Below are 12,699 nucleotides of genomic sequence, written 5' to 3'. Positions count from 1 at the left end.
GTGATTTTTTTTTTTTTGTAATGCCTTCCTGTTTTTGTTTTTCTATAATATTTAGTACCATAATTTAGATGTTTTAACATGCTACAGTAATTTAAATGAGGAAAATACAAAATATTACATTGTTTCTTTCTGGCACATTGCTTGCTGGTTTGAATGGTCACATTTCCTGTGTTGGGCTGAGAACAGGAACTAGCCACAGAGATTCGCTTCCCTTGTCACATAATGGCTAGCACAAATACAGGCTGACATGAACCAATGGGATTCAGCATTGTCCTACTGGATCTCTGCACATTATCCATCAGCAACCCTGCTCAACCAGGTCTCAGTTGCTCTATGACATGTCCCCAAGAAAGTGGGCCCATAGCAGTAAACAGTTAGGGCTCTTACACAGTGGGACGTTGGGTTGCAGGGGACGTTAAGGTCGCATAACGTTCCCCTAATGCAACGCATGGTGGTGCTAAAGGTGGACGCTACATCAAGCCGCGTTATGCGGCTCTTGGTGCTCCGTTTTCGTTCAATAGAACCGGCAATGATTCATATGAATTATTGTTAGCAGGCAGAGAACCGAGAATGATTCATATGAAGCATTGCTAGCAGGAATAGAACTGGCATTGCAGTGCAGTGAATATTAATTAGCCATGTGGCTAGGTAAAATAACGGACTCTCCCCTCCTCCTCTCCTGCACACAAAAAACAATAAAAACATTACTGAGCATGTGAAAACAGTCTAACGCGGCTAAAACCGCGTATAACGTACAGCATGCTGCACTTTAGAACGCGCAGCGTTACAATGTAACGCAACGTGGGCACTGTGAACAGCCCATGGATTTTTCATTACTGTGAGTTGGGCTGCTTTACAGGCTGCTCTAACGTGCGCCTGTAACGTCCCACTGTGAAAGCAGCCTTAATGTTGGGGATCATAGAAAGTTTGGTTGGACGTCGAATAGATAGCAAATACAAGGGTGAAAATAATTTAGTGTTAATATGCATAAACATCTTTTTTTAAAGATTACTTGTTAGATGATTGGTTTAGTGTTTTTACATAGAAGCTAACAGCTAAACTATTACAAATATGGCCTAATGATTGATATTATGATGCAATTTATTGATCAAATGCTAATTAGACATGCCTATTGTTTACCCGATCAATTCTGGTGGTGGTGGGGGTATAGGTGGCAGCAGTGAACGAGTGATGTTTGTATAGCTTTGTAATTCATCTGGTAGTACAAAGTTAGTGACTGCGGCGGTGTATTGATGTAGACAAGATATCTGCTAAAATCTCTTCTTATATCTAATTCTGCAAGATAGTAGATAATACCTCAGCTTCAACTAATGTAATAGTGTATGCCTAATATTAGACACAAGCAGGTCTCATTATTCACTTGCTTGTGGAACATGACTACAGACACTTCCATTCATTTCAGTGGGAATACGTTGTTTAAATTATTACGTTTTATTTGTATGGATGTTTGTACAGCAGAACCCTGGGCTGAACTGAGAACTCCCCGAACCTAGCAGAAAAGTTCCTTTTTCATTCAGCCTAAATAGTATGTGGGCATAATGGTTGTCATTGATAAGAGGTTCTATTCTGTAAAAAAAAAATACAAATATATTAATATAATAATATAATAGTATTAAAACTAGCAACATTCAATAGGAGAATCTTGTGCAAAATGTTTACAATAATTTCAAGTAAGTTGAGAAAAAAAAACTGCACATTCTCTGTAAGTGAAGTCTGTGCTATAAGCAGCATGCAGACTGCCATGGGAGACCTCCATCTGAAAATGCTAGTTGCTTAGTAGTTACGCTAATCCTATCTGGGTCAGTGACCTGGAGCAACTACACAAATCAGGGTCGGATTCCATTCTGAATGCTTGTTCTAGATCCCTGCCTCAAAAAGTAAAGCTTTTTTATTTCATTTATTTTTTTTAGAAGAGTGGGCAATGACGGCCTCCATATTACGTTATATTGTCTTTTTAAATAATGTATATGTATCGGTTTATTGGTTTCCTGTGCTGAAAAAAAGTCTTTATTTACTGTGTAGTAGAAATAATACTGTTTGTGTTCATTTTAAGAATAACGGTCCTATCAAAAGGAGTTCTTCAGATCTACGGCGTCACAAAGAAGGATGCTGGAAATTACAGATGTGTAGCTACCTCTATATCAACCAGGAGAAAGAGTGCTGAAGCCATGCTGACAGTTGTACCTGGTATGTACCTCACAGAAACCATGCAAACGAAATTCCTCAACAGGGAGGACACATCGCCTGTTGAAACATTTGTCAGGAAAGACTTCAGTTGATTTGAATATTCTATTGGAGGTGCAATGTCATATTTTCTGCTTTACTGCTGCCCTAGGTAATAGAGCAGTGCTGTGCCATAAATGTAAAGATGTTCCCATAATGAGGGTGGGCATACACGGCTTCTTCTAGTCACTTTGTGCTGCTTTTTGGGGAAGACATAAATAGTTACTCTGCCCACAGCAGTCTTTAACCTGCCCACTTACTATGCTTCAAGTTTTTGTTGTGCATTCAGTCCATTTGAATATGCCCGATAGCAGTGGAGGCAGAGTAAAGGCAGAGACAGAGGCTATGAGGGCAGAGACACAGGCTATGTGGGCATGAGGGTGTACTAAATACTGTGGACGGAGAAACAGCAGAAACACAATATGAAGCATGTGCAGTTTGGACACCTAGGGGGTGATTTTATTTATTTATTGTATTTATAAAGTGCCAACATATTCCGCAGCGCTGTGTGATGGAGGCTGTTGATACCTGTGCATTTGGCTTTAAATAGAACTGCGCATGCACACCACAGAAACATGATGACGCGGTAGGAAAACATGATGGACAGGAGAAAATGACATTGCTCCGGCTTTACAGTTGTTGGTTTATTTTATTTTATTTTTGTTTCATTTTTTTTCTCTGAAGTACCAGTAATCAGTCTATTAAATATAGCAGTATGGAAAATGCTTGGTAAATCAGCAGTTGTTTTTCTTCCTTAGCAGCACTGGCACAGTCCTTCCAGCGGCCAGTTATCATAGCCCCACCTCACAACACGACAGTCTCCATGCACCAGACCGTTACATTGGAGTGTGTGGCTACAGGAAACCCCAAACCTATAGTGTCATGGAGTAGGCTTGGTAAGGACTTTATTTTCTGCACACAGTAGAATGTGTTAATTTATGCAGTTTTATAAAGGCATAAATATAAAAACGGATTATTTTCCAGACCAAAAACCTATTGATGTCTTCAACACAAGAGTTTTGGGAAATGGCAACCTTGTTATATCCAATGTGAAGGTACAACATGCGGGTGTATATAACTGTCGAGCAACAACACCAGGAACACGGAACTTCACAGTGGCAATGGCTAACCTTGTTGTTCTGGGTAAGATTATGGTTGTATTGATTTGTTGTGTATTTTTATTATTATTATTATTACTGTTATTACTTTGTTATAAAGCTGTAACGATTGTGGAACTTTCTCCGTGATCAGCGCACAACGCGTGCGCTGACACGGCGGAAATCCTCCACAAGCGTATATTTGCAGGCACCCAGCAAAAGATGCTACGCACCTGTAGAGGGAAATTCCTGTCGGCAGATGGCGCTGGGGAGTGCAGAGGAACCAATCCTCTGTACCTCCACAAATGCCAGACAGGAATTGTACAGAGCGCAGAACGCAATCGCAAGAGAGGCGATTGCGATTGAGAACGAGCAAAGGGACAGGTTGTATGTGTGTGCGCCAACCTAGTCGCCACCCCGCGACAGTGCACCCACAACAGCAGATATGAAATAGGAACGCGATCGCGAGAGGTGCGATCGCCAGAAGTGACACAAGGCAGATCAGAACAGAATACGAGGTTAGCAAAGGCACAGCAAATAATACAATGAGAATAACAAGGAAAATAACAAACGTTAACTGAACGCGAACACCGCACTCATTCGCAACAGTGCACGCGTTCGTGCGCGGTCTCCACGTGATAAGCACAATAGAGACAAGCACGCCTAACTAACCAAAACAAGACAAACATGTAACAGAGGACGCGAGCGCTTGCTTAATGGTTACCTCACCGAGCCTCCAGCAAGCGTCCGTAGCAGACAAGACAGACACACGAAAACAGGGACAAGCGAGAGATAGGATCCACAGCACTAGCGAAAGTGGCTAGCGCGATCCAGGTACAGAGTAGCAGAACAGAAGGATCCACAGTAAGAATGAAGTTAGGGAGTCAGACTGAACTTCATCATAATTGGCGGGATGTACAGGAATATTTACTGGAACACACACTGACTCCCTAACTTCATTCTCACTGTACCCAGAATCCTGTGTGGCAGTCAAACTAGCTTGTAACTCCAAAACTGCAGAAAAACAGGTGAGTATAGTGGCAATACCTAGACGAGCCTCTAGAAACACTGCAGGGGATTCTAAACAAGGCCACATTGACTCATCCAGAGTACAGGGTGCAGAATCAGCACTTCCCTCAAAGCAAGAAAGGGGCTCACAAACGTCAGTGTGAAAGGAAAACATGTTTTCATTCATGGTACAGGGCAGGTTCAGAGAAAAAGTCTCTGAATAAGGCAAAGAAGGTTTAACATCAGATTCGCAAAACCGAAGCGCTGTCTCACTCTTAGATTCGGCTAACAATGTCGAATCCGAGGAATCAGAACGCAAAACCTGCGAATCAAAATTCACTTTAGGTTGTGAAACTGATGCTTCCATAGCGCAAACCTCCGCGATCTGCGGAGCAGACTGCAAGGCATCTAGGACCGAAACACTGGGGTAACTGTCATCAGGCAATGGGTCCTTACAGGTGTGAACAGGGTGAGACAGAGACTCATTTGCAGAAGAAATAGTGACATCAACAGGATAAACTTTATTAAGCATATTAATTTTACATTTTGACGCTGCATAGTCGAGAAATTTTCCCCATAGCAGGGTCACAGACGGAAGATCTCAAAGATCTGTTTCTAAATGAAAAAGGATCCCACACATCCTTGAGGAAACCGGCAGACTCATGCCGATCACAATCTGCAGGAACATCCGAGAAACAGGCATCAGATCGCACAGATTAAAACTGCACACTGTCAGGAGCGAATCCTTCAGGATTCGCACAGGAATCAACCACAGCGGCACACTCATTCATTTCAGATTGCACAAAGTCAAGACTCACATGCTTTTCCCCAGAAAGGCAGGAACAATCATCCGACAACGATGTCTCTTTATTGGAATCAATTGGTTGGTGTGTGTGCAACTCATCCAAAATCGTCTGCCACACATAAATCACCAGATCCACATCATCCTTGTCACATTCATCGAAATCAATCAGAAGGTACATTGAATCGAGACAAGCATTGAAGACATTTTCGCTTTTTGCGATGTAAAAATCGCAAAAGGCTTTCCAATCAAAATCGAATTCTTCCAGCAAGGCCCCAACATCCCAGGAAGCAAATGGGGGTTCAAACAGGCCAGTATCCAGATAATCTCCATAGGGGTGGAGTTCAGGAACAAGAACAGATTTTTTAACTGCTTTAATATAGTGTGCGATCCTACCTATAATAGGATCCACATAAGCTTTGGATTGGGGCAACGAAACCTGAGACTGAGAAGTCTCTCTGAAATCATCACATTCAAGTGCTTCCCCTACTTCAGAGTTTACAGAACTAATTTATTTGTAGTTGCTATGGGCAACGGATTTTTCCGCTGGGAAGTCTTCCTAGATCTTTTACGTTTAGACTTAGCAGCTCTGGATGGCTGCTTTTTGGATGAAAGAGTAGATGGAACAGCTGATTGAGCTGCTGACAACAACTCATTAAGGGGGTATGGTAATTGAGGTAACCTCAGCCAATTGTGAATTAAAAAGGCCAAGAATTCCACCGGTCTTTGACTCAGGGTGGTATGATCTAACACATCATAAGCCCACATTGACATTTCGCCCCCCAACAGAATGTAGACCATTTGGGAGTCCCAGGTAGACACTGGGGTGCATTGGAATTCAGGGTTCGCTAACAGTTTAGTGCACTCAGACAAAAACTCGTCTGCTGATTCAGGTTCAAGATTTTTAAATCTCTTAAAGGTACAAGAGCCATATTCGACAAAATCGTACAAATCGGAAATTCCGTCTACACTGGGGTTTTGGGTTGGGCTGTTCATACTGTAACGATTGTGGAACTTTCTCCATAATCAGCGCACAAAGCGTGCGCTGACATGGCGGAAATCCTCCACACGCGTATATTTGCAGGCACCCAGCAAAAGATGCTACGCACCTGTAGAGGGAAATTCCTGTCGGCAGATGGCGCTGGGGAGTGCAAAGGAACCAATCCTCTGTACCTCCACAAATGCCAGACAGGAATTGTACGAAGCGCAGAACGCAATCGCAAGAGAGGCAATTGCGAATGAGAACGAGCAAAGGGACAGGTTGTATGTGTGTGCGCCAACCTAGTCGCCACCCCGCAACAGTGCACACACAACAGCAGATATGAAATAGGAACGCGAGAGGTGCGATCACCAGAAGTGACACAAGGCAGATCAGAACAGAATACGAGGTTAGCAAAGGCACAGCAAATAATACAATGAGAATAACAAGGAAAATAACAAACGTTAACTGAACGCGAACACCGCACTCATTCGCAACAGTGCACGCGTTCGTGCGCGGTCTCCACGTGATAAGCACAATAGAGACAAGCACGCCTAACTAACCAAAACAAGACAAACATGTAACAGAGGACGCGAGCGCTTGCTTAATGGTTACCTCACCGAGCCTCCAGCAAGCATCCGTAGCAGACAAGACAGACACACGAAAACAGGGACAAGCGAGAGATAGTATCCACAGCACTAGCGAAAGTGGCTAGCGCGATCCAGGTACAGAGTAGCAGAACAGAAGGATCCACAGCACTAGCGAAAAGTGGCTAGCGCGATCCCAGGAGACAGAACAGAAGGATCCACAGCGCTAGCGAAAAGTGGCTAGCGCGATCCCAGGAGAGAGAACAGAAGGATCCACAGCGCTAGCGAAAAGTGGCTAGCGCGATCCCAGGAGACAGAACAGAAGGATCCACAGCGCTAGCGAAAAGTGGCTAGCGCGATCCCAGGAGACAGAACAGAAGAGATAGCTGGTAGCAACTGTTGCACCAGCTATACTCCAAGAACAGAGATCAGAACCATTTCCTGTCGACCACCGCTGAGACAGGACAACAGCAACAGAACAAACAAACAGATAAACAATCCTAACTGCATTAGGGAATCTGCCTAGCACAGTTTCCAGGAATTACTCTAAGCTGATCTTCAAACAAAGAGCATGGCTGACACTCTCCAGAGTGTTTCACAGGAAGACTCCTTATGACCTGCCAAGCATTGTGGGAAAGACATAGTACTTATAGTACACGCCTCCAATGAATGTGGCCAGGCAAATTGCATGACAACGTATGCAAATTCCTCTGCAAGCACAAGCTGCAAAACTGACAGAAGCTCTTCTTTCCAGAGTCCTGCAGCATGCAAACCCAAACAATGGTCAAAAGGCTGCCTGCCTGCACAGGCAGCTAAGCGGATTCTCACAAAAGCATAATTATATTTTGGACTAATTAGTTATAGTATATATATATATATATATATATATATATATATATATATATGTATATATATATATATAGTATATATATATATATAGTATATATATATATATATACACATATATACAGTACAGACCAAAAGTTTGGACACACCTTCTCATTCAAAGAGTTTTCTTTATTTTCATGACTATGAACATTGTAGATTTACACTGAAGGTATCCAAACTATGAATTAACACATGTGGTAGTATAGTACATAACCAAAAATGGTGAAACAACTGAAAATATGTCATATTCTAGGTTCTTCAAAGTAGCCACCTTTTGCTTTGATTGCTGCTTTGCACACTCTTGGCATTCTCTTGATGAGCTTCAAGAGGTAGTCACCTGAAATGGTCTTCCAACAGTCTTGAAGGAGATCCCAGAGATGCTTAGCACTTGTTGGCCCTTTTGCCTTCACTCTGCGGTCCAGCTCACCCCAAACCATCTCGATTGGGTTCAGGCCTGGTGACTGTGGAGGCCAGGTAATCTGGCGCATCACCTCATCACTCTCCTTCCTGGTCAAATAGCCCTTACACAGCCTGGAGGATAACCACTTTTTGGTTATGTACTATACTTCCACATGTGTTAATTCATAGTGTGGATGCCTTCAGTGTGAATCTACAATGTTCATAGTCATGCACATAAAGAAAACTCTTTGAATGAGAAGGTGTGTCCAAACTTTTGGTTTGTACTGTATATTTTAAACTAAGGTTGAGTTCACACTGCGATCTAAAATTATCACATTCAGGGAATTGAGGATAGTAGACAAACAGGCATGTCAACAGATCTAGGCTAAGCTTAGATCCATTCAGATTGTGCCCACATATCCATTTAGAGGTGAAACACAAAGTCCTGTTTATTGTTATTGTTTTAAAGAGTAACTGTTAGCCCCCAAATTGAAATTTAAATCTGTATTGCAATGTTTTATTTAGTATTTCAGTGAACCAAAAAGCCAATGCAGAACTTTAAAATCAATCTAATTTTTTTACAATGTAACCTTTTTCCCCGCTCCGGACGCAAAGCCGCATATCTGATACTGCTTAGCATGCAGAGCATGCCTATGTCTGCCCGACCCCCCTCTCCCCACCAGGACCAGGTGCCAATATATTCTCCCCACCAAACAGCTGACCGCTCTGACACGGAGAGAGAGCGGCAGCACCTCCAGCGCCGTCACCACAGAGCAGCCGCCGCCGAGTCACATGTGAGAGAATCACATGTGAGAGATGCACGGCGGCGGCTGCTCTGCGGTGACGGCGCTGGAAGTGCTGCCGCTCTCTCTCCGTGTCAGAGCGGTCAGCTGTTTGGTGGGGAGAATATATTGGCACCTGGTCCTGGTGGGGAGAGGGGGGTCGGGCAGACATAGGCATGCTCTGCATGCTAAGCAGTATCAGATATGCGGCTTTGCGTCCGGAGCGGGGAAAAAGGTTACATTGTAAAAAAATTAGATTGATTTTAAAGTTCTGCATTGGCTTTTTGGTTCACTGAAATACTAAATAAAACATTGCAATACAGATTTAAATTTCAATTTGGGGGCTAACAGTTACTCTTTAATGCTATGTTTTAGAGATGTGTAATCTGCCTTTAAAGCCAATCTGAAGTGACAAACTTATGAGGTAATGAATTGTATGTGTAGTACAGATAATAAATAGAGCATTAGTAGCAAAGAAAAGAGTCTTATATTGTTTTCCAGTTAAAAAGCTTCTCTGAACTAGTCCACTTAGGCTACGTTAACTTTCCACTGCAGCATAATATTGCGTCACATATCCGAGTACCAAAACTGTGCATGGCAAGACTAGAGGGATTCGGATGCGATCTCGCATCTCAGCAAGAGTTGGCATCGCTTCTTGCAAATGCATGCCAGCGCAGTGGAAACGTAGCCTAACTTGGTCAAACTCAGTCATGTTTTCTGAAGAGCTTAAACTGCCAAGAAGCGGTGAGAGACAGCTTTAAATAAGGTTTTACTGGAGGAAAGTTCAAATGGCCATTAGCTCTGCTCTGTTTTAGAGTTTAAAATACTGAGTGTGGATTCTAAACTGCATCTGTGAAAGTCTAATACAGTGTTATAAATAAAGCTATATATACTGTAAAACTGAAAGTAAACATATTAGACTATTTTCTTTGCTACTAATGTTCTATTTATTATCTGTACTAAACATACAATTCATTATCTCATATGTTTCTTTTCGCTAAACATTTGCTTTAAATTGTTTTAGAGGTCTATTCCAGAAAAGTAAAATATGTGTTCAATAATAGATCGTTCCATTGCTACTAGAAATACACACTGCAGTCATGTCCTGGATAGATTAAAAATTGTCTATTAGATGTCAAATATTTGCTGTTTTTCCTGGGTTATATCAGATATTAGTGAGTGTTGCTAAAGGTGGGAGTGAATTAGTGATGAAACGGTTTAGAAACCTTTGTAGTACTGCAATATGAACTGGGCAAGAATTTCAGTTCTACTTTGTTGCTACTTTATAGACTAATTTAAGTAAAAAAAAAACAAGCTAAATACCTTTACACTTGGTTTTCCTGAAATCCTCTGTTTAAAGTTACTTTAAACAGAAAATGAATAATTATCTTATTATCTTATCTTAAGAGAAAATGAAGGGGAAAAGGGGAATTGAATAAGGGCATGTGGTCCATATGCAATTCACTTTTTTTCCTAAGTTTTCTCCTAGGTGATATGTTCATATTTTGTCAATAAAATTCCTTTTAAAGAGAGTCTGAAGCGAGAATAAATCTCGCTTCAGACCTCATAGTTAGCAGGGGCATGCGTGCCCCTGCTAAAACGCTGCTATCACGCGGCTTAACGGGGGTCCCTTCACCCTCAAATCCCCTCCGTGCAGCCGGGGAGCGCTTTCGCATTGGGGCAGGGCTAACCGCCGCAGCCCTGCCTCATTCGCGTCTATCAGACCCGAACCTTCGCCTCTCCCCCGCCCCTCTCAGTCTTCCTTTACTGAGAGGGGCGGGGGAGAGGCGGCGATAGGGCTGCAGCCGTTAGCCCTGCCTCCAGGAAGAAAGAAATCTACGACCAAGTTTACGACTAAGTTTTGCAGGGTTGGGTTTGGGGGTGAAGGGACCCCCGTTTAGCCGCGGGATAGCGGCGGTTTAGCAGGGGCACACGTGCCCCTGCTAACTATGAGCTCTGAAGCGAGATTTATTCTCGCTTCAGAGTCTCTTTAAACCACCAGCAACCAAGAAATACTCAAAATAATTCTGATACTTTTTTTACATTTGTGAAATTGTGAAAAGTTATCTAAAGAGAAGATTAAAAAATTATCTCCTAGAAGAAAACTCAGAAGAAAAAGTTAATTGCACATGGGCCAGTGATTTGAATAAGGACCTTAGGGCCTAATCATTTTTCACCTACTGCATAAAATAACTTTTCAGCATTTTGAAACTGAAAAAGTACTGTCAAAACTATTCTGAGTATTTTCTTTCTTGCTAGTGGATCAAGAGGCATTTTAATAAGTTAAAAATATCACCTAGGAGAAAACTTAGGAGGTAAGTGAATTGGATCGGGCAATCAGGTTAAAGTAATTTTGGGTAGAATATGAAATGATTGATGTCTTATGCTAGTTTTTGCTCTGATATGTGGTAGATGCGAAAGCACTGAACTTACTTTATACTGATGAATCTAACAGGATTGATATGTTTTCCTTATATATTAATGTAGCACCCCCTGCGTTTGTGGAACGACCGGAGAGTTTAACAAGACCTCGTGCAGGAACAGCGCGTTTTGTATGTCAAGTGGAAGGAATACCAACTCCAAAGATATCCTGGCTAAAAAATGGAATAAAGATCTATTCTTATGGGAGAACCAAAATAAACAATGGGTATGAAAATGGTGTTTTGACTAGTATCTGTGATTAGAAAAATATTTTAATTAAATGCTATACATTGTAAATATTCATTTTCCTCAAAGAAAATACTTCAGTTTATAAGAATCCTATTTGTCTGTTCTTTACCTTAGAAAACTTAGCATTACTCAGATTAGTCCTGAAGATGATGCAGTGTATCAATGTATGGCAGAGAACAGTTGTGGTTCTATCCTTTCCCGGGCAAGACTTACAGTGGTGATGCCTGAAGACAGACCCAGTGCTCCTCGCCACCTTCGAGCTGAGACAATGTCCAGTTCAGCCATTATACTGTCGTGGGAAAGGCCGCTGTACAACTCGGAAAAAGTCATTGCTTATTCTGTGCATTACATGAAGGCGGAAGGTAAGATTAAGTCAATTGCAATGTGTGTTTAGAAAAAAGCCTATAGATTTCTGACAGCTGCAGGAGCCTTTGTCCCTTTTATAGGATTCCCCTTCCCGTGGCTACCCCAGTTTTGATTCAAGAATATTCAATGAGCATCTACAAATTCTGTTACAACATCAAATGGCTCATTGTAACTGAGTCATGCATTTATCTTTTGCTTCGTATACACTAAGTGTTGAATTAAACAACTTACAGTTACAATTATTGCAGTTAAATCCATATTAAAACGTAAATAAGCGTCACAAAGCATGCATACTGTTTAGCTATCATTTTGTATTACATTTGGAAAGTACTTTCTACTGTTACAATTTTACTATTTTTGTTTATTGCGCAAGTGTTAACAACTTACTCATACACATTTTTTGAAGGTCGTTTTTCTTCATTCATGTTCTTATACTTCAAATAAATCACTATTAGTCATAATTATATTTTCTTTACTCAACACATATAAAAGTTAGCGTGTGATATAAAAGCGATGCTGTTCAATGAAAGCCAACAGGTGTTCTTTAAAAAGGGACTGAACTTGCATTTAAATGAGCGGGTTAGTGTGCTAGGCAAGCGAAAAGGTCTGATGAGAGTACATGAGTGTATTAATTCCTTGTTAGCAATTTGGAAGCTCTACAAAGGGTGTAGTGATTCTGTTTGTAGGCTGGTCTCACCCCCTATTATGACCATTTTATCAGACCTCCGCATGAGGCCCAGTGGCGCATTCACTCCAAGAACAAGGCCTTTTAATTTGAGCTTAAGGATCTTGTTTAGCAGGTCAAAAATCGTGCCACGACATTCCTAATTAACAAACCATCAACGGCTCTGTTGTGAGATGCCCGTAATCTTGTCTA

The 12,699-nt window shown here is 41.7% G+C and overlaps 1 protein-coding gene across 1 annotated transcript in view; it reads left to right on the top strand.

Annotated features, from left to right (window-relative positions):
* The window catches only part of PRTG (protogenin), a 182,738-nt gene that overhangs the window by 85,639 nt on the left and 84,400 nt on the right, over positions 1 to 12,699 (top strand). Inside the window, exons 4-8 of the mRNA XM_068272524.1 lie at positions 2,075 to 2,208; positions 3,003 to 3,140; positions 3,229 to 3,387; positions 11,274 to 11,433; positions 11,571 to 11,818. Of these exons, the coding sequence (XP_068128625.1) occupies positions 2,075 to 2,208; positions 3,003 to 3,140; positions 3,229 to 3,387; positions 11,274 to 11,433; positions 11,571 to 11,818 (839 nt within the window). The remainder of the gene's footprint in view (positions 1 to 2,074; positions 2,209 to 3,002; positions 3,141 to 3,228; positions 3,388 to 11,273; positions 11,434 to 11,570; positions 11,819 to 12,699) is intronic.

The sequence above is a fragment of the Hyperolius riggenbachi genome, chromosome 3 (genome assembly GCF_040937935.1).
Source record: "Hyperolius riggenbachi isolate aHypRig1 chromosome 3, aHypRig1.pri, whole genome shotgun sequence".
Classification (NCBI taxonomy): domain Eukaryota; kingdom Metazoa; phylum Chordata; class Amphibia; order Anura; family Hyperoliidae; genus Hyperolius; species Hyperolius riggenbachi.
This window is presented reverse-complemented; position numbering and strand designations above follow the sequence as displayed.